The 22375-nt window shown below is 43.4% G+C and overlaps 1 protein-coding gene, 1 long non-coding RNA gene and 1 pseudogene across 15 annotated transcripts in view; 2 read left to right on the forward strand and 1 right to left on the reverse strand.

The window, feature by feature from the left end:
* Positions 1-22375, forward strand: part of LOC144302653 (uncharacterized) — a 540109-nt gene that overhangs the window by 38446 nt on the left and 479288 nt on the right. For 8 of the 11 annotated variants that reach the window (XR_013369619.1, XR_013369612.1, XR_013369615.1 and 5 more), the window contains exon 2: positions 3223-3254. This is a non-coding gene — a long non-coding RNA (uncharacterized LOC144302653). Of the gene's footprint in view, positions 1-3222; positions 3294-22375 lie in introns of all 11 variants that reach the window. The other 3 variants (XR_013369622.1, XR_013369618.1, XR_013369620.1) reach the window with 1 other exon arrangement.
* On the reverse strand, positions 2848-12127 carry SLITRK3 (SLIT and NTRK like family member 3). 4 transcript variants are annotated; one of them, XM_077880194.1, is made up of 2 exons: positions 11918-12127; positions 2848-6179 (listed from the first exon to the last, which is right to left on the reverse strand). In XM_077880194.1, exon 2 carries the CDS (start codon positions 6156-6158, stop codon positions 3219-3221), a length of 2940 nt encoding a protein of 979 aa, XP_077736320.1. In that variant the 5' UTR covers positions 6159-6179; positions 11918-12127; the 3' UTR covers positions 2848-3218. The 4 variants fall into 4 exon arrangements, with proteins under 4 accessions (XP_077736320.1, XP_077736321.1, XP_077736323.1 ...); XM_077880195.1 differs by lacking the exon at positions 11918-12127 and adding an exon at positions 10829-11405; XM_077880197.1 differs by lacking the exon at positions 11918-12127 and adding an exon at positions 10593-10661.
* On the forward strand, positions 20770-21529 carry LOC144302155 (peroxiredoxin-5, mitochondrial pseudogene; annotated as a pseudogene).

Raw genomic sequence — 22375 nt, forward strand, 5'->3', positions numbered from 1 at the left:
TTTTTACTGCAGCAACAACATGAAACAAATCCTAATCATAGAACCTATATTAATACCCATGGTACTTTGTGAAAACATAGCTGGTATTACAAATTAAAGCTAACGTAAGTAATCCTAATGTACAGCTAAAATAAGTAGCCTAGCCAAAGGGGTAGAAAACTCCATGGAAGCAAAAATGTATCTCCTTGAATACAAAATTCCATTCTTATATAAATTTATTTTCACTAAAGAAAATTTATTCCTCATTCAAGAGTAAAATTACCATCTATATTTAAGACAAGACAGTCTTTCTGTATTTAATAAATAAAATATAAGAATAATTATCAAGTTATATTGTAATTTGATATGGTTGATGGACACACATTTTTCAAATGTCAAAAGCACCAGGATCATTTAGGATTGTACTTTAACCTGATTTGTATAATACACCATGTTATGAATATGTGCACAGTTATTAAGGAAATGATGATTCCTGTCATAAGTATCTAGCTTTGCATTTTGAATTTTCATTATGTTCATGCTTTCTATCATTCACCAGAGTATTTTATTAGGGAGGAATGTGGAAAACACCTACAGGTGTTTAAAACACTGATATTCTATGCTTTAAAAAAAAGGCTTCAAGTGAAGGAGAGAAAGATGATTAGAAAGAACAAGGGAAGTGAGATAATTATGAAAAAGCTAACTTACGGGAAAGCAAAAAGAAGAGGATAAAAAAGGAGAAAGACATCTGTTTAATTGTAGATCTGATCCTCTTGCGTAAGAAAAGCTACATTTCAATATTGTATGTAGAGAAATCGTGAATCATCTTTTTCTTCATCTGAAGTAATTCCAATGTACCTCAAATAATGCAAGAAATTTTAGGTACAAGTGCCAAATGCAAGGCGGCCCTGAAAAGTCGCAGTTTTGTATTGATATATGTGTGGTTTTTATTTTATGCATACGTATCAATTTATAATTATAATCAAAAGATATATAAATATATTCTTCTAGACATTCATGGGGCTTTTTAAAAACTACAATGCCTTAATTTTTCTATCAGTAACACAGCTTTAGAAGCTGCAAATCTTTTTTATGAAAAAAAAAAGTAATGTAAGGCATTGGTGACTTGTGGTGAATTACATTCAACACATAACGATAATTTCTACCAAGGGCAGCTTGAGAAAACCGAGAACACTGGCCTCACTGCACAATTCTGCAGCTACAGGCTCCGTGAATCTCTGGAGCTCTGCTGCCCTCTACTGGCGTAATGAGATAAGCGCCTGCCTCAAAGCTCAGGTTTCTTTGTATCCGTTTAGTTTCCTCCACAAACAAGATACTGGCACCTTAAAAATCCAATTTTCTTTGGTTTCGCTCACATGTAAATGGATCATAACTTGGATTGTTGTCAGATTAATTTTAAATGTTATTTTAATATCATACAGAAAGAAAACTTCATTCAATATCCTCTATCTATAGTTCAAGCCTGACTGGGGCCAGTCGCAGTTAGATGGCTGAAGACCAGTAGCTAAATATAACAATGACAACTTGTGCAGATAGCAGGATTCTGAGTGTCAAATTGGCTCTGAGGCCTTAGATTTTGATTGGTGTGTGTGTGTTGTAGAATTTTAGTGCATTAAAAAAAAAAAAAGAATAGCAATTTTACTTTTTATGTCATTTACTATGTTAAGGTGCATGGATCCTTGATAACCTCCTCTATATAATCCTGTACGTCTTAGCAATCTATTTTCTCCCAATCACAGCTTGCTTAGGAAAAATGGTGCATCACTGGGTACTGAGTTTGAAATCCAAAAAAATGAATAATATAAATCAGATTTTTTAAAGTCCCAATTGTATCCTGGTATGTGATGGGGATGGTGGTCTGTAAGATTTATCAACATCACAGTGCATCAAACTTGTTAATAAACTATCTTTCTGTATAACAAAAGAAAGACTTTAAAAAATAATGGGAGCACGAAAGGCATGGCATAGCTGGAGTTTAAGGTTCAAGCTTGGTATCCTCTATATATAATGTATTATGTTTTTCAAAAACTTTTTATTAGGAAAGCTATACCAGACGCATAATCACTATACAATGATTAAACATTACCTTTACAATTTATAATCACTGAAATTACAGAATAAATATATGCACATTTCTTTTGAATCTTTGTGTGTGAGAGAGAAAACATTAAAAGTGCTTCCTACAAAGCTGTTAGTGATATATACCCAGTTGCTTTTTTATTTTTTTAATATTATATTTATATATATATATATAAGAAAGTGCAGATGTTCTCCAAAAAATCTTGGCATCAGGATGAAGTGTCGCAAAGAGGGTGCTCATCCCTAGGTGTGCCTCCAGCTGTTAAACCACCAGGCTTCCACTTCAGTAGCATCCAACCTATATATGACTTCCCAGGGTGGTCAGAGAGTGCTGTACACTAGGGGTGAAGGGAAGATGAAGCTATGAAGAGTAGAGGGATGGATCAAACCCGAACTAATTAGATTGGGTTACAAGGGAATGGGGTGTGTATGTTTGTGTGTGCATGCACGCACAAGTGTGTACGTGTGTGTGTGTGTGTACGTGTACCTGCACCAGAAGGAAGAGGCTGCAGGTTTAGGGACCTAACTGTGTGCAGGGATTTGTGATTTGCGTGTGGGTGTGTGTGTGACAGAAAAAAGAGTGGGTGAGAACATTCGAGCAAGACCCGCCCCCTCCCTCCCCGTCTTGCAGTTTCCAGGCATGCAGCAAACTGCATTGTTAATACATGTACAGAATCTGTGCCATGATGGGAAGAGGAAAGAAAGCCACAAATGTCAATTTGTTTCCCTCCCGCCCCCCCTTCAAACAAAACTACAACTAAAAAAAAATTACTGAAAATAAAGACACATCGAATTTTACTTAATTAGGATCAATACAACGATCCCCAATATACCTTATACATGGCACAGTCAAAGTCTCAAGTTTCAGTATAAAAAAATAATGATAACATTTGCTGGCAAAAGTCTGCGAAGGCACTTCATTGATTAATGATCTGAGTATGGCCCTTCCTCCAAATCACATCTGAGAGGGGAGAGCATACATCTGTATTTTCTAGTTATCATGCGGTTTCAGTTCTGTTCAGGGCAGGGAAGTTTGTGAGAATAGAGTTATTGGGACGAGTGTAAAGGGAGCAAGGGATATATTTCTTTTATTTTCCTTTCCTTTTGAAAAAAAAAAAACACTAATTTTTCTTTTTCTGTTAGAACCTATATGTCGTCTTCTCCAGGACTTCGAGGTAATCCGGCTTGGTTTGAAGTTTGGCCCTTAACTCGAGGTAATCACTTTTTTGGGTTTGGTGGTCTGTGAAGCCCTTTCCAGCCGAGAAGAGAAGGGTTTCTTTGAGCCTGGCGTCCTGCTGTAAGTCTGGGTATTGCATGCCAGGAGGGTGGACGTGCAGTTCCTTTAATTTGGGCACTGTGCCATAGAGACAATCCACGAATCCCACTGTGCAGGGGGCTGGCTGTGGCCTCTCTCGGTCTAGTAGCATACTGCCACCACCACAGCCTCCCCCCGGAGGAAACAGCACCACCCCACCATTCTTCTCATGGTGGCGGAACCCAGCCAAGTCTCCCCCAGGTCCCGCAACTACCCCAGAAACCCCACCAACTGCTGGGTGGTGAGGGTGAGGGTGGTGGTGATTCACTGTCACTATAGTGTTGAGCTGGGAGCTGGACACCGCCAGGGCCCACTCCTTCTCTTTCTCCAGCAAGGTCCGGTAGTTGCTGTGGTTCTCCTTGGGTGTCTCAGCAAACTGCTCACTTCCTAGGAGAACCTCACCTATTCCTGGTGGTTGTGTCCCAGGACCCCCTCGTTCTGTGCTCCCTGCCTCCTGGACTGAGGAAACAGCCACCTCTTCCTCCTCACGAGGCTTGTAGATGGGGTTGTTGCACATCTGGGTAACGGGGTGGGGGATGTACTCATATACGTGGCCCACCGGAGGAGCCTTCTCCGGGGAGGAAAGAGTTGGTCTGCCCCCACCTCCACTTCCACCTCCACCACCTCCACCATCCTCAAAAAGCCGGTGGCATTGCATCTGGATGCCAGTAAGGTCCACACCTTCTTGCCGCTTGCTTCTAAAGGGCAGCTTCTTCCGGCGCCGTCGCAGCACATAGGCAAAGAGGCCTGCAGCAACAAAGACAGCAGAAAAAAAAAGAACCAGTAGGCTGAGAATCAACACAGAAAGTGGCACGGGGCCCCCAGGGGGCGAGAACTCATAAGGTGATGCGCTCGTTGGCCCCCCCGCAAGATGAGAATCTCCAGGCTGGGCTGGGGATGCTCCAGCTGGCGGGACGTGCAGCATCTCTGGGCAGAGAACTTCCAGCTCAATGGTGCGCACATCTCGGTGGGTGAGGTTCTCAGGGCTCCGGCAAAGCACATCACCCACCACACTGACTGAGCTGATGGTTTCAATCCACTGTTTGAAGGGGACCAAGTCACAGGTACAGTCCCAGGGATTCTCGTTGAGGTCTATCTGGACAATGGCATTCAAGTGTTCTAGGACACCAGCCACAGGAAGGTAGAGGAAGTAGTTCTTTCTCAGGTTGAGCCGGGCCAGGGAAGTGCCTGCAAAGGCGTCTGTCGGCAGGGTCCTCAGCAAGTTATTGTTGAGGAATAGCAGCTTCAAGTTGGGCATGAGGCTGAAGGCTGCAGGCTGGATTTCTCGGATGACATTGAACTCAAAGTACAAGTAGTGCAAACTCTGTAGGCCTCGGAACATGCCTGGTGTCAGCTTCTCGATATCGTTGCCATTGAGAAAGAGGCTCTTTAGGTTGGGCAGGTTGATGAAGGCTCCATCCTGGACATAAGAAATACGATTGTTCCCCAGATGCAAGAGATCCAGGGAGGAGAAATTCCAAAAATCAGAACGGTATATTTTCTGAATCAGATTGCTACTCAGGTAAAGTTTCTTGGCATTCAGTGGCCTTGGAAGAAGTTCAGAAATGTTATTAAATCCTCGCTCTTTGCAGTTGACAGTCAAGCCAAGGTCGTTGATGTGCAAATTGCAGGTACACCCAGTAGGACATATAATGGGAATGGGTGGTCTGGTCTGGTAAGGAGCAATGGGAGGTTGGTTCGGACCAGGGTATAAAGCTTGGGATGTGGAAGGTGGCCTTGGTGTTCGGGGCTGTTTAGTGGGCTTGGGCTGTTTATTTGAGGACTTATATTCAACAGAAGAAGCGGTAAAATGGACAGAGGACAACATTGAGGAAGGCTTAGTTGGCCACGCATTCTCCTTGCTTGATGACAAGTGGGGAATCCCCAGACTAGCCTCCACCTCAGAGTCAGACAGCAGGGGACAGAGTTCTGTCTTCCTGATTTCTCGCAGGTCCTTTCCATGAAAATGGAAAGGGGTCTCACAGGTGATGTCTCCCACCAGGGCAGTGTAAGGAATGCGTTCCAGCCAACTCTTCAATTGCACGATCTCACATGTACAGTTCCAGGGATTTTCTTCCAGCTGGAGCTCCATCAGGCTTCTGCCAATGTGGTCTAGCATTCCTCGGTAAAAAAGAACCTTTAACCTGTTTCCACGTAGGTCCAAATGGGTTAAGGAGACAGCCTTAAATAAATTGGTTGGAAGCATGGGGATGAGATTATCATTTAAAATCAGAACCCTCAATTTACTGAGGTTCCGAAATGCCCCACTCTCAATACGTTTAATGACATTGTAATCTGCCTGCAGATATTCCAGACTTTCCAAGCCAAGGAAGGTGTCGTTTCTGAAGATGTCTAGTTTGTTCTCATGTAGATATAACCTCTTTAAAATCTTAAGACCATTGAAAGCTCCTGATTGAATGTCCTGCAATGCATTGTTCCCAAGGTTAATGGACACGGCGTTGTTCAAATGAAGAAAGCTGTTGGTGTACAATTTCCTCATTGAATTCCTTTGCAGATAGAGTTTAAAAGGTCTTGACCAGAACTCAGTAATCTGACTAATATTTGTAAATCCTTTACTGTCACAATGTATATGGAAGAGGCTTTCTTTAACTTCACAGTAGCATGGATCAAAACAGGGCTCATCTATTTCCTCTGAGTCCTCTATCAGGGGAATCGGGGTAGTCCATCCTAGAGCAATTGTGCTTAGAAGAATTATCCACAACATCCTCCCTCTGTGAAGCATCTCAGCTATGGAAGGTTTCATCGTTCGTAGTTGATTACAAAACTGCAACAGAAATAAAGATGCAGATTTTTAGCCTTTCCTCGTATGCACTATTCTAATTGACTCCTACATTTGAAGCTTCTTAAGAATGATACAAAACTTTAGCAGTTGCTGAACTGACAGTCCAAATGATCTATCAACATGCTTAATATGTTTTGTATTTAAACTTGGGTGACTCTGAAGTATTGTGCCATGCAATGACGTTTTCCTGAGCAAGACATACTTGGTAAAGGGCATATTATACTAACACAAGCAGCCTTCATTGCCTCTTACAGCAATCAAAGGACTGGTATACAGAGATGCCTTTTAGATATAGGCAGATTCAGTAATAATGGCAGGAATTGGGCCATTACATCTGTTTGCCTGCTAAAACTCACATTGATATCAGAGGTGCCCATTATAAATCTGATTGGAACTCTGATGGGGAATACATAAATATCCTTTAAACTATAGGTTTCCACTCATAAAAAGACACAGTACACCACAGAGTTATTACATTAGAATGTGATAAATTATGAGCCCATTACCCAACATCAGATGTTGAGATGTAGAAGATGCTTGGTTTCTCAGGAAAACTTAAGATTCTGCTTAAGAGATGATCATAGTGTACTTAATTATAGTGTATGCTCAGTATCACACTATACCCCCACCCTCTTTTGCCCAAGCACAGATTTTTAACATCTCCTTTAATTAAATAATTTCTACAGGGATGTATCATTTGGCCATTTAACCCCTTTAGGAGTAATTAGCCTTTCTAAAGAAGGAGCTCATGCAGTTGTCAGAATTAAAGATGATAGCTAAAGGATGCTGAGCCTGGGAGTGTCTGTATTATAACACTTGCAGAGCATAGTTTGGAACGTGTATCTGTGCCTTCGAGATCAGCTGAGGAACCCCGTAAAAAGCTGGAATGGCAGGTGGCTGGTTAGAAGACAGTTGGGTAGTTAAAGGCAAGAAAGGCTGGAAACCTTGATTCTTACCTGCTGGTAAATGATCTATCATATGAATTACATTTCAAAGAAAGACATCATTCTTTTCCAATCAGAAGAAACAAATACTGTGCACTATTCTAATAATACAGAGCGTTCCTCTATGGCTCTCTTTCTTTGCTTTATATCATCAGTATATGAAAATGCGTACATAAATAAATTATATTAATGCAGTTTTGTGAGATTGCCCTTTCTGAGTCACTGAAATATCAATCAAAATGAAATAATTATTTTTAGTCAATGAAAATATACCGGAATTTTTAGCATATGTTTTCTCTCCACAAGTAAGATACATACATTAAGGAAATATTTTGCCAACCCTCTGAAAACACAATGGTATAATTTATAGGGAGAGTGAAAAGACTAAATCTTCATATTCAACTTGCATATAATGTACACAGCTGTAAGGAAAGGAAGACCCATGAGAAAGCAAAGAGAAATACGCCTCGGGCATGCAATGCTCAATTTTTAGAAACAATTAAATGAAAAGAGAGAGAGAGAGACAGAAGGCAGATGAAGCTACATTGCAGTATCAGTTAGTCTTCCCTGTCTCTCTTATAAAATATTAAAATCTACTTAAGTTCTCTCCTCACCATTTAAAAAAAAAAATGTTTTTCTTGTTTCTGAGGTCCCTGAGACTTAGGTTAAGAAAGGCTCCAGATGTCTTTGACTTACCTATTTTTGCAGGAGATTTTTTTTTTTAAGTATTGAACATTGGAAGGGGGGGGGAAGCTTGATTTTAAGGATTCTCTCTCCCTCTCCCTCCCTTCCTTTTGCTGAAGCTGAAGCAAAGGGGGATAGAGGGAGTGGGTGGGGGAGACGAAGAGAAAAAATAAAAGCAGCAAGCTTGAGACGTGCTGGGAATGCAATGGGCCTTTCAATGGGCTTCTTTAGGATGCAGAACTGCCGCTTGGCACACTCAATAGAGGAGGGAGGAGAAGGGGCTGCAGCAGGCTTCCAGCATCGCCGCCGCCGCCGCCGCCGCTCTCCCCGGGTACCGGCAGCACATCATTGGGCGCTGGGAGGAAGGGCGGGAGGGAGGCAGGCAGGGAGGCAGGCTCAATCCCAGTGCAGAACCCGGACTTCTCTTGTGCTGCTGGCCCTTTTTTTTTTTTTTTTTGTGCTGTAACCCTGGATCCGGCTTTCCACGTCACGAAAATGAGCTCCAAGAAGGGAACGCGCTTAGCTTGGGGTCGGGAACGAGCACTGGGAAGCCCTGACTATACAGTTCGTGTGTGTGCGTGTAAGGGACGAGAAAAAAAAAAAAAAAAAAAAAACCTGGAGGGGTCGAGATCACAAATTGTCAAAATAAGAAACAGGGAAGCAGAAGCCAGCCTAAGGGAAGCATTCCTTTGGTGGAGAAGGTGGGGGTGGGTGGGAGTGTAGGCTTTCCCCTGCCTTCTTTTTATTACTATTATTTTTAACTCTCAAGGAAATCATCTCCTGACTGTTTTGCTCTTCTAGTTTCCAAAGCTCCTCTGTCTAGTGTAGACGGGTTATAAAGTAAGATCATCGTTCAGAATCATCCTTTTCATAGCACAGACACTCCCCTCCAAAGACAGGGATAAAAGGTCCCCCAAAGGAGAAGGGCTGGATCTAGCTGATTCTGCTTAGGTGTCCCGAACAAGAGCCCAGGCAGCCTGAGCGGCTTGGACCGGGTTTCTCCTGCATTTTGCTTCGATCTCTTTGCACCAGGAATCCTTTTGTTGTGCTGCAGCTCAAAGCCTTCGATTTCCCCTGGATTCAACGGCCATGTGTCTGCTTCCACCTTTTTAAAAACAGAGACAGGCCAGCGCAGACCACTTGGTAACAATGGCACATTTCACTTTCTCCTACCGGGAAAGACCTCGTGAGGATAGGGGGCAGCATTTCAGGGGTTAGATTTTTTTTTTTTTTTTTCCCTCGACCCTCTCCACCTCCCCCCCACTCCCCCCCCCCGCATCTTTTTTTTTGATCCAAATAGTTTTTTTCCGTGATATTTTGGGTAAGAGGAAAATAGGGAGACGTGAGGGTGGGGGTGATTGAGCAAAGACATTGCAGTGAAGAGAGGCCAGCAGATCACAGAAACCCTCGGAGACAGTTGAGCAGCCCCCTCCCTACTAGGAGGAAAGGCAGCTTAGCGGGGAAACTGGGGACAGGCAAGTGTGCAACAAACGCGTCCAGTTAGCGGGAACCGGAGGGCACCGATTGCCCTGCGCGCCCACCCCCCCACCCCCTCCACACCAATCCTGTAACCAGCTCCTGGGGAAGGGAGGGACTTTCTGATCGCCGATGAACTGGACTGAACCTCAAGTGCCCAAGGACTCAAAGTTAGCGGGTAGAGAAGAAGAGCTTTCCCTTAAAGCGCTTTTTTTTTTTTTAAACAAAATCAAATTTCAAAGAAAAAACAAACAGAAAAACAACTTATCGATTCTTTACCATTCTAAATATATGCAAATCACCTGATGCGACCTAAACGTTCCTTAAGAGTCAGCCGCAGACGATTTGCATGGTGTTTTGCATTTAAAATGACCACACAAGAGTCCGCCGCTCCCGAGTAGCTAAGATTAGAAACAGCGATTACAGACTCGGTAGGCAGGAAGGCAAGATTCCCTAACGCTCCCCACCCTGGGCGGTCCAGACCCGGCCCGTTTCTCGGGTCGCAGCCGAGCCGCGCGTCACCGACGACAGCCTGAGCCCAGAACCAGAGCAAAGCCCCATCCTCCTCCCCCGCCGCACCCGGCCTCGGGCGCCCGACGTGCGAAGGCGGGGACGGTCTCGCGGGTCGCCCCGGAGCCCCGGATGCGATGGCAGCGCTGGGGAGCCCGGCGGTTCCCGGAGCTGCCCGGCGACCGCCCATGGCCATCACCGCCATCGCCCTCTGTGCTCTCCTTAACTGCATCGCCTCAAGTTCTGGCTTTGGCCCACGTCCTAAAGGCTGCTGCCCCCCCCCCCCCCTTTCCTTCCTTTACCTCGGTGTGCGGTGTCTGAGTGGTAGGAAGGGCTCCAAAAGTTAGGGGACGCAGGGCCCTGGAGCCCCGGATCCCAGCTCCCTGCTGGGAGCGCCCGGCATCATCTGTCCACGGGGAGGACAAGAAGCCCTTTCTCCCCACAGAGCGCCCCCCCGACCTCCCCTCCCCTTTGCCCGATCCCCGAGCCCACTCGTCTCCCCATATCTAAGGTTCAATATTCCAATATGGAAGCGAGACGACCACCCCTAGAACAAATAATTAAAATGCTGCATCATTCATTTTCCGAGGAGGTCCGAGCCTTCTACAGATGCTTTTGCTAATCGGCTGTCTCCAGGCGAAACGCACGAAATGGGTACGTTTAGCCCCGGGAAACGGCGAAAACCTCGAGCCGATTTTCCTTCTTTCACAGCCGGGCGAGCGACCCACTGGGGGAGGGGCCCTTCGCTCCGACACTTGGCCTCTTTGTTGGAGTTACTTACACCGTCCTCCCCCCGGGAAGGGGTCCGAGGGTATGTGAGCGTCCAGGACCATCCCTTCAACCGTTGTCCTGACAACCAAGGGATCCAGTTCCAAAATGCAACCCCCCCCCCTCCAAGCACCTGTGAACGTACAGAAGACGCCGCTGTCAAAACTCTACATTCTCTACCAAGGCACAGCCTACAAGCGAGCAATACTGGTTTCAATCAGGCAAAGTAGGGAAGGCTGCGCCGAGTACCTAGGGGTGCGGGGCGCTCGGGGTCTCCGGGACGTGCTGCGAGGGGCTGCCCGGCGGGAGGTGCGAACTCTCGGGGAGGCTCCGTTGTATCCATCGCGCCGTAGCCCCGGCGGCGTCCCTGCCTCCCGGCCGCCAACTTTCAGCGAGGCCGCCACATCACGCTTGTAATCCTTTGGAGTGTCTCCACCTTTGAGGCTCGGAGGGAAATGGTCGCTGCATACCAATGGGCGAGCGGGGCGCTCACCTAGCCTGACGTCGCCGGTGGCGGGGGGCTCACGACCACAGTCCCCGCGGCCCCGCGCGGCCAGGCGGGCACAGCGGGCGTCCTGGGGCGCAGCGCCCGTGCACTGTCGAGCTCCGCGGTCCGCGACAGTCCCGGCTGGGTCTCCGGGATGGGGTTGGGTGTTTTTTTTTGTTTTTTTTTCTTTTCCCCCTCCTTCCTTCTCTTCCTCGCTTCCTGAAAGGTTGTCACTCAGTGCAATCCCTGCCCGAGGCCTCCTCCTCCGATCTGAAGAGATGGGACTAGCCCTAACCTCCTCCCGGCGGCGTCTTTGCTCTTGACCCTTTGGGTAGGTGGGAGCGGGGGTGGGTGGTGCGGAGAGGAGAGAAGGGGGTGGGGAGGGGCGGGCAGGAGGCGGGAGGGGGCGACTGGATCCCGGACCCCAGCATTGGCCAGACGGCGAAGGGAGGGGTGGGGGGTGGGGGGTGGGGGCGCTGGGGGGCGGGGTGGGGAGGAGAGGAGAGCTACAGATACCACAGCATGGCCGTGCACACCAAATCGGACTCGGTGTCGGGGGCGCTCAGGCGGAGCCCGAAGGTGAAGCGGTCCTGCGGGCACAGGCTGCGCCCCCGACCGCCCAGCACCCAAGCACCCTCACTTCCCGAGCGCGAGCGGCGGCGGCGGCGGCGGCGGCGGCGGCGGCGGGAGCCCGAGCGGGCGGGGGGCGGGGGGCGGGGCAGGGGGCCGCGCCGAACCTTTCAGGCCAAGGAGACGCTCGCGGCGGCGGCATCTTCCAGGACTGACCTGCTTTAAAAGTGCCACTTGAATGGCCTCGGCGGTTAACTGGCAGCGGACCCCACGTTACTTACCGACGTCTGCACCCGAACCGGGAGCTCCAGGTCGGGCTCGGGGAGGCGGCACACGAGACGCCGGGCCGGACCCCGAACGCAAATCCATCAGCTGCTGCCCCCAAATCGCGCACGCGGGGAGCGGCGCTCGGGAGCCCCCAGATCAGCCCATCGCCGGAGCCGCCGCCAGCCGGGGCCCCCTCCCCCCGCCCGCACCCCCGGCCCCTCCTCCGCGCCAACTGTGTGGAGCAGCCGCCGCAGTCCCCTCGCCGCGCATCGCAGGCAGATCCCTGCTTAGGGAGCAGGAAGCAAGTGATCGCTCTCCTCCCTCTCTCCCTCTCCCTCTCTCTCCCTCTCTCTCTCTCTCTCTCTCCTCTCATTCTCTCTCTCTCTCACCCCCCCCCCCACCTTATCGGTCACAATCTGGCAGCCCTACAAAGAGAAGCCCTGTAAAATTGAGTGGCAGGAAGTCAGCATTCTGTTATCTTGTGGCTCGATGTTTAACTTTTATTTGCAAAGGAGAGCTCGCTGTTTGGAAAATTACAGGCCAGGCCCAAGGGGTTTCGGGCGGGGTCATCGAATTCGGAGCCTCCGAGCTCTCGAGCTCTCGTGCTGGGCGGTATCGCTAAACGCCTCCGAAGAAGCTGTTTGCAAGCGATTTGCAGCCCCCTCCCCCTCCCCCGCCCCCCCCCCACGCACACCCCAATTCATGATACATAGGTGACATTTGGGAAGTACACGGATTTCCTGATGTGTTTACACTCGCTAAGACGGAGGGAAATAAAACTAAGAGCGAGGGGAGGTGTGAGGGGCATTAGCTGGGGAGATGCCGGATAGCAGTTCGTGACGAATTCAATGAGGACGTTTGAGCAATTATTGCACGTACGTGAAAGTATTATTACAACATTCTATACTCACTGGAGGCGACCATTACCCCCACTGCAGTCATACTAATGCAGTCGTTTAATGCTCCAATCTGCAGTGTAAACCAACGCAGTTCTTTTTAATAGATCCCTTTCATCAGTGACTGTGTTGGAGAGAGGGCAATCTTGCACTAACTTCCAAACTGAATACGAAGTAGTCCCAGGAATCATCTTTGTATCTCTTGCCATTTCTAAACGAAGTGAATGGAATAAATTGTCCGAGACAAGCAAAGTTGTGTAACTGGTATAACGGAGACATAAACTGACCTCAACCCTATTTGCAAAAGCTGTCAAAAGAGCTAACTCAAACCTTGGAAAGAACACTCTTTCATATATATATATATAGTCTTTGAGAAACAGGCCTGGAGGTATGATTTTAGCCTTTATTTAATGCATTTTCTTTATGTCACATCATCGTTACTGTGTGTTACGTACATACTATACAAGTCTAGTGTCTGTATTACCTTCATTAAAAGAGAGAAGATGGAACTGGTCATAGTGAAAACCAAGGGCCTGTGGAATTGCTTTGGATTCTGTACATATATTAGCCAAATTCAGGATGGCAACTGTGTTGGTTGTGCATAAATGAATTTAGATTGCTTTTTAAACATAACGCTTCCATTTGCTCTTCACAATAATGTGAAGATTATTTAGATTAATAGGGCATCTCCAGGGACCTAGAAAGTGGTGAAAGCAACATGATAAAACATATGCTTTTATTTATTTTTCTTTTTCAGAGATTTTATTTATTTTTAGAGAGAGAGGGAGTGCAAGGGGCAGATGGGAGCAGAGGGAGAGAGAGGATCTCAAGTAGAGTTTGTGCAATCGGAAGCCAGGCTTGATCTCACAACCCTGAGACCATGACCCGAGCTGAAATCAAAAGTCAGTTGCTTAACTGACTGAGCCACCCAGGTGCCCCCCCCCACCCCAAACTTTTAAATGTAGTTCTTCAAATCTACTGACACAAAGTTTAAATGCTCCTCAGTATTTTCTTGGCTAATAAATGCTTCAATGTGAATTTTATATATGTGAAGACATGGATAAGAGAAGAATATCTGTCTTGGATTTTTTACTTACAAGGTCTCCAAATTGAGTTTTAAAAAGATATATCTAGGGGATCCCTGGGTGGCTCCGTGGTTTAGTGCCTGCCTTTGGCCTGGCGCACGATCCTGGAGCCCCGGGATCAAGTCCCACATCAGGCTCCTGGCATGGAGCCTGCTTCTCTCTCTGCCTCTCTCTCTCTCTCTCTCTATCATGAATAAATAAATAAAATCTTTAAAAAAATAAAAATAAAAGGATATATCTAGGAAAGGTTGTGAAAAAGGTCCATCCCTATAACAAATCAGTCTGATTTAGGAGAACTACATCAGTAGGCTGATGAGTCATAGAGTTGTTTCTGGCCTTTTCAGGTGGTTGCTCAATTCGAGGAGAATCACTCCTGAGTACACCATATTCTACGTGGGCAAGTGTGAAATCACACACATGCCCCTGAGCCTCAAGGCTGGAGGATATTAGAGTAACCCTAAAAGAAATCAGCCAACATCATTCCTAAAATAGCTGAATCTCTTTAACTTTTTTTTTTTCATTTTACTTGATTTTCAAGGTTATTTGTTGATAAGAGAACTCTGTGTTAAGATATTTACTCTGAGCAGATAGATGTTGATATGGTCTGATGGTACTGGGGAGCTACAGAAGATTGGATAGTTAGATGGATTGTTAGTGTTAAAAGTAAATACTTCCAACATAATAAATATTTCAGGTCAGATAAAAATGTTGTAGGGTAAGTGATTGTGATGGGCCTTTGAGCAATTATTTGTTGTAACTTTTTAGAGCATTCTGCAAAGTTATGCCCATAGTTTTATTTTAATCAAGCAATTTATATTGCAAAAAGGAAGAACTATCTTGATAAAACTCTTCTTTATTCGTGATGCATAATGAATAAAAGGGAAACAAGATAACATATAGAAGGTAATTAAATATATTGCTGGTTGACATATATATAAGTTCCAAGGACAGCAGTATTTTTCAGTTTCCTTTTAACTATTCTATCATTTTCCAGAGAGACACTGGTATTAAAAAGAATAAAGTAGACATATTTTTCTTATCTAGCATGTATTTTACTCACTGTGATTTAAATAAAATAAATACACTTTTGAAAGATGTAATACTATCTAAGGTAGTATCTAAGGAGAGTTTCTTTTACAATGGAGCATTCACCCTAGAAAGCTCTAAACTCTGCAGTAATTTATGATTACATATAGTATACCTAAGTCATCTATATATTGTATTCATCTGTTTTTACAGAGGCAGTCATGAAAAACCTCTCTCTCTCTCTCTCTCTCTCTGTCTCTCAGGTCCATTCCAAATAATTTTCAGGCTGACAAACGACATGCTTGATAATTATATCTTCATTTGAGCAACTTTGGATACCACCTTTGAAACAATTGAACATATAATTACACAATACAGCTTTGCAAATAAAAATTTAGTCTGCAAAAAATTAAGCAAATAAAAACATAAAACAGAAATTAGCTGTTAGTATTTGTGAAAAGAATTCGAAAGATTGAACAATTCAGATGGAAGGTTACATACTTACATGTTTATTTGTGTATATCTTTCTAGAACTCCTTAGAAGAAACATGTCTGAAAGGTTTTATATTTTGTAGAAGTTCCAAACCCATTGGTAACTTTGTTTTTTTGAAAGCATCTTGTAAAATTTAGCGAATCAACATGTTGTGAGTAATACCAGCATTGTCATTACAACTAACAGGCTATACATATAAAGAAGAAGTTACAAGATACTCAGACATTAATCTTTTCTATTTTGTTTTCTATTTTGTTTAAACTTAAACATTTAGAAGCACTTTGTACGCTTCCACCTAATGAAACCTTAGGGTATCTTTGAAGTAAACATGTGTTTTAATCTCAAAGATTTTTTTTTTAATATTTTTTTAAGATTTTTATTTTATTTATTTATTCATAGAGTCAGAGAGAGAGAGAGGCAGAGACACAGGCAGAGGGAGAAGCAGGCATCATACAGAGAGCCTGATGTGGGATTCGATCCAGGGTCTCCAGGATCACGCCCTGGGCTGCAGGCGGCGCTAAACCGCTGCGCCACCGGGGCTGCCCCTAATGAACTTTTTTAGAACTCCCAGAGTTTATCTAATATGAACAAAGCTTGCAAGTTTTTATTTGTAGTCTGGATTAAGCCTAGAAAGTTATTGTTTCCTTTATAAGAGATTTTCTAAAATTATTTGGAATTAATAGATTGTAGATATTAAGATTAAAACTACTGACAAAAAAATTTTCAAAGATCAAGATAAGGGGAAATTAATCAAATATATTTGTTGAAATGAATTAAACTGTTGAATAATACATCAGGAAATAATGAATAGGTATTGTATGTACTGGAAAGAGGTAAATCACGTAAGTTTTAGCAATGAAGGAAGTTTTTCTTTTTTAATATATGATGAGAAAAGAAAATGAGAATAGTTTTACAACATCATGGACTCACAGAATTAAGAGGGACTTGAAAGATTATCAAGTCTGACCAATTATGTGATATGCACATCCCTATTTTACTATCTTTTGCCAAATTGTTATCTAGAGTATTACTTAATATTGCCTGTGATGTGGACGTTGGTATATTGCAGGACAGCTGTTTTTGTTTTGGGACAAATCTAATTGGTAGAATCAATTTTAAGCAAACTTAATGTTTTCTTTTATTTCCCATTGAATAGACTTAGTTACCCCCTTGAGAATATGTATAAAATTCTAAGGTAATGAACTTCCTACTTATTTGAGTTCGGTTTTTATGTATGAAGAGAAACTCACCTGGCAGGTAGAAACGTAGAACTAATCTTCAAGAGATGAGTGAAGGCTGGAGAAGGCATCATTTAAATTGAGAAGATAGTTGAAACTATAGAACAGAATTTATGGTAACTACTCAAGTGACAAAGTGTTAAAGGACATTATAATGCTCGAAAGTTAATTATGAAATACTTAAAATATTTTAACCAGCTTTCATGGAAAAGTTTCCATCCTTTTGGAACCCTATTTGAAGTTCTATATGTGTCCTCTTAATCTACTAATTTAAAGTTCACTACGGCATCATAGAGGAATAGTATTGGCATCAGCTAAAGAGGCCAGCAAGGCTAAACAATACCCATAGATATTTATAAGTCAAATCAAATTTCCCCTGGTCTTTGAATTTTTGAAAGCTATTTGAGAACATGAATAGGAAATAACTATTTTTAAATGAGGCTGATTTCAGTATAAAGCCTGATGAAAAATTCGTTCCCACCAACTATGCCACAAGATAAAAGGCTTAATATGATTGTGTGCTAGAAACCTCAGATAATGGAAATATTATGTACAACTTTGCATTTTAAGAATAGAACAAGAGTGTTATGAAACACTGAATATATATCTGAATGTTAACAATTCTTAAAGTGACTTAAATCTAAAAAAGTAAAGTTTCTTTGAATTTGGCTGCCTCCTCTGTATCACTCTGCTGAGTTACTTAGGCATATAGCTTCTTTTAGCTTTTGTGTTCTATCTAAATCTCCTTTCACATTTCTATGTTGTTAATGTTTAGTGATTCTCTTAAATGTATCTGTCTCTTGTGTATTGAAATTGATGTGTGTGTGTGCTCACATTTGGGCATTTAAAGATAAATGTATGATTCCATGGGTGCTGATTTCATTCCTTTCATATCTAACAAAATACTCTTCTTTCACAGATGAACGGTCTGAATTTTATTTTCTCTAATGGTAGTGTTTTTAAGAATTTGGTGAATGGGGACATGTTTATTAAAAATGTTATTTTTAGCAAATATTTTAAATAAAAAGAATGCAATAATTTAATAAACATGGCGCAACTGAGATACCATTAACTGTTTTATAATAATGGTAAAATTACCAAATAATATAAAAACCTATAATGCTATTAATTTACCCTTATCCAAAAAATATAAAATATCTTATAGAAGCATTACCAAAACTATAAATAAAAGATAAAGAATATTTGTCTATTTGGGGATGTGTTTGATGCACCCTTAATGTTTTTATAGGATAGTCTGACCTTAAACTAGTTTTTTTTTTTTAATTTCTTGTATTAGTTAGATATTTTCATTGAAAAGGTAGTAGTAAAATGTCTTATGTTATTAAGATGGTGACAGAGTGTTTACTAACTTCCCTTCCCTGCCCATTTTGAAACACTTTATGGCTGTTTTAGTAGTATTTCATTGGAAATCCCATAAAAGGTAGCCAAAAAGTGCCTATACGTATAAAAATGACACACATGCACGTGTGTTTCTGTATGTGTGTGGGTTGGGAGGATAGAAAATGAAAAATTAATGGATTCTTTATAAAAATCTTGCATTGTTTTGTCTCAAATTGTTTTGTCTCTAAAAGGGGAGACATACCTAGTTTCAAAGGCTCATCGAATAACAAAATAGTTATCCAGAAGATATAAAAACTAATTATACTTATTTTATTGATACTGGATGCGAATATTCATTGAGTTAGAAACTCTTGAAACATTTATGTCACAAAGGATCAGATAAATCATCTTCGGGAACTGACCTTTTGTGTATGGGTTTAAGCCAGCGCCCTGGAAAAATAATTCTGTTCAACAATTTAACGGGTCTGACGTCAACTCCCCAATGTGCAAGCACTTTCTATAATTTATAAAAAAGGTAACATGTTTTAAAAATTCTACTACCTTTTAGCTCTTATGCCAAAATATATAAAAACCCAAAATACCCAAGTCTTGAATATGTTTAACATTCATTAGAGTCCTTGGCAATCTGGTTTAAGAGAGGGGGGGAGGGTTAAAAAAAGGATTTGCAATGTTATCTCATGGAAATTCAAGGACTGAAACAAGTGCAGCCAGACCTCATGGGGGACATAATTGGAAATTAGGCCACACTTTGTATCTCTCAGGGGCCACATGGTCTCCCTGTCACCTCCCTCACTTCCCATCTGTTCTCTACAGCAGCAAGAATGATTCTTAAAAATGTAAGGCTGATATTATCTTCCAGTAACCCGCTAGCGGCTTCCCATCTCTCTGGGTAAAAGCTAGCATTTCTGACACAGGTTCACAAGCCCTGTGTGATCCTGTTGCTCACTCCATGTCTGCCTTGATACCCTCTCACTTGCTTTCTTGCCCCCACTATAGCAGGCATGTTCCCCCTCTTGCTATTCCTCTGACTCTCCAAGCAGACACCGATTTCAGAGCCTTTGCGTCTCCTGTGCACTGTGTCCAGTGTACCCTTTTCATGATTATCAGCAGGGTTGGCTGGCATCTTCACCGCACTCAGGTTTCTATTCAAAGGACATAATCAAGTATGCATCCCTGACCATGCTACCCCAAGTAGCAATTCCCCCATTACTTTTAAACTTCATGGCCTGCTTTATTTTTATTCCCACAGTTTTCTCTCCTAATGAAATATAATTTATATGCTTGTGCATTTTCACTGTTCTCTCTCCCACTACAGGAATAAGTTTCATGAGAACAGACACTCTGTGTTATTCATTGCGGTATTCCTGGCACCTAGAACAGTGCCCCGTACATAATAGGAACTCTATACGAATGTATTAGAGGCATTAAATGAATGAATGTTCTCTCTAATCTCCACTTCTTTTTTTGAGTCTGCACCATTTTTTTTTTTTTTTCCCCTTCTGCTAAGCTGCTTTCTCTGCATCGGCTAGCACACAGCTCATAATTGCTACATGGCCTTTCAGCTGCAGTATTCTCCACCAACTGGCAACTTCTCTCTTTTACTTTAGTTCAAATTCCTGAAAATTTAATTGGACAGGCTTATTTTTTCCAGTAAGGCCACACAGACCATACGTTTCTGGCCAGTCTCTGGTTATATTCTTTTTGGCCAGGTATATATTCCTGGCCTAATAAGGCTGAGCCAGGTCACAGCATGGATGATTAGGTGTGAGGGGCTATGGACAGGAAGCCAGGCAACACAAACATGTCTAGTACATAAAGCCATTGCAGCCAGATCGGCACCTGTGCTCTCTGTTGTCCCAAGTCCTGCTCATGAGTCTGACATCACTCCTCAATTCAGTGCATCAAACTTCTGTGTCCAAGTCCTTCCTGACAAGATGGCTTCTCTGTTTTTTGTTGTTGTTGTTATATTTCTTTGTTAGATATCACTGTGCATCTACAAAACTCCTATAATAAATATATCCATATTTGTTTCTTGATCCTAAAGGCAGCAAAATGACCTTGCACTCTTATTCTCCCCAGAATATTATACTTTTGAATGGTAAGTAAGAAATCCCATGTACCTTTATAGAGATCCTGTTGTGGACACACCCTAAGGTGACCCCCAGTGTGTCACATCCTTGCTAAGCTCATCTTTATAGTTAGTGTGGGTGGACCCTGTGACTGTTTTTTACCCAGTAGAAAATGGCAAAGGTTAAGGGATTTTGCAGATGCAGTCAGAGTCCTAAATCAGTGATTTTGAGTGAATTGGAAGGGAGATTGTTCTGGGTCAGCTAGACTCAATTGGGTGAATATCCTTAAAAGAGAGACTGGTGCCTTCCCTAAAATGAAGACCCATTGTCCTGGTGGCCTTGAAGAATCCAAGGATATGAATTTTTCCAGCAACCTGGTTGAATTTGGAAACACACTCTTGGGCAGCCCAGGTGGCTTAGCGGTTTAGCGCTGCCTTCAGCCCAGGGCGTGATCTTGGAGACCTGGGATCCAGTCCCACATCGGGCTCTCTGCATGGAGCCTGCTTCTTCCTCTGCCTGTGTCTCTGCCTCTGTCTCTCTCTCTGTCTCTCATGAATAAATAAATAAAATTAAAAAAAAAAAAAAAAAAAGAGAAACACACTCTTCCCCAACCAAGTCTCCAGATAAGAACACAGCCCCATTGCTTTGGGATGGGCATGCTGCTGGCTGGACTGCACCTTCTGGGCAGCCAGGCAGGCTCAGTTCTTGTCTGGGCCACTGCCATTGGTCTGTGGTATGGGTGGAGGCAGGAGCAGGAGGGTGCCGGCAACAAAGCTGGGAGTAGATGCTTGGTGGGGCTTACACTTTCAGCAACCCTGCCTCAGCCATGGCCCCAGTCAAGGTGGGAGATGCCTTCAGTGGTGGTTTTTGAAGGAGAACCTGGAAACAAGGTGAACCTGGCAGAGCTGTTCAAGGGCAGAAGGGGGTGCTGTTTGGAATCTTTGGGGTCTTTACCCCAGGCTGTTCCAAGACCCACCTGCCAGTGTTTGGGGAGCAGGCTAAGGCTCTGCAGGCCAAGGAGGTCCAGGTGGTAGCATGTCTAGATGAGTGTTAATGATGTTTCTGTGACTGAAGAGTGAGGAGCAGCTCACAACTAAGGAGGCAAGGTTAGGCTCTTGTCCAACTCTACTGGGACTTTTGGGAAGGAAACAGATTCATTACTAGATGACCCATTGGTGTCTATCTTTGGAAATCACCAGCTTAAGAGCTTCTCCATAGAGGTAGAGGATGGCATAGTAAGGTCTCCGAATATGGAGCTGGGTACAGGCGTCACCTGAAGCCTAGCCCCCAATATCATCTTGTATCTCCAAGGCCCAGGGCCCAGACATATTCCTTCTACCCTTTTCAAATTTCACCTGCCCAGCCCTGGATGGAGGGCCCCAGTCCAACTTCAGCAGGGGCCACCCAATGGGAACCTTCATCAAATTTCTGCAATAAACATTTCTGGTTCACATTAATAAAAGGAGAAGAAGGAGGAAAAGGAAGAGGGGTGAGGTGAGGGGGGGAAGGAGGAGAAAATGAAGAAGAAAGAAAAGAACACAGCCCAATTACTACCCAGATTATAGCCTTGTAAGACAGCAGAAGACTCATCTAAGCGATGCCTGGACTGCTGACCTACAGTAAGTGTGAGATCATAAATGAGCTTTGTTTTAATACACTAAGATTGTGGTGATTTGTTAACTAGCCATAGAACAGAAACATAGATCTTTTATCCTTGTTCACAGGAAAAGACAGATATTTAGGGGCCCCATGTTATTTTAGTCCTTTAGACCCCATGTGGGATCTTTGACTTGGATTTTTTTTTTTTGCTTTCTTTGAGTTTTACATGTTAAATTGTAGAAATAGAAATATTTTGCTTCCTCATTTACTTCTAAGTATACTCTTTTTTGTGAATTTACTCTTTTTTGGAATATTTTATTCTGTCTCAGTGTCTTAAGACTAACTTTAGACCTTCTTTCAGGAGACAACACATTACCAAGCTACTTTTCGTCTTTCCCTAGCCACATAATTATCTCTTTTGCATTTGACATCAACTCCTATCATTTTCAGCTTTTTATTCTGATGACATAGACACAGTATCTTTGGCTGTGAAATTTACATGTCTCCGCCTCGTTAATGTCTCACTTTCTTGTATGTGCATGCAAGTAGTTATTCTATTTTTCATTAAAATCATTCTATAAGTACTGGGGAGGTTTTACTTAAAGAATGATTTTGTAAGGTCAAAACATTTATGGTAGGAAGAATTATCCCCTAATTTATCTGTTTGTTACATCTAAATGTTCATGTACCACATTTTACTTTGT

Source organism: Canis aureus, chromosome 31, assembly GCF_053574225.1.
Source record: "Canis aureus isolate CA01 chromosome 31, VMU_Caureus_v.1.0, whole genome shotgun sequence".
NCBI lineage: Eukaryota > Metazoa > Chordata > Mammalia > Carnivora > Canidae > Canis > Canis aureus.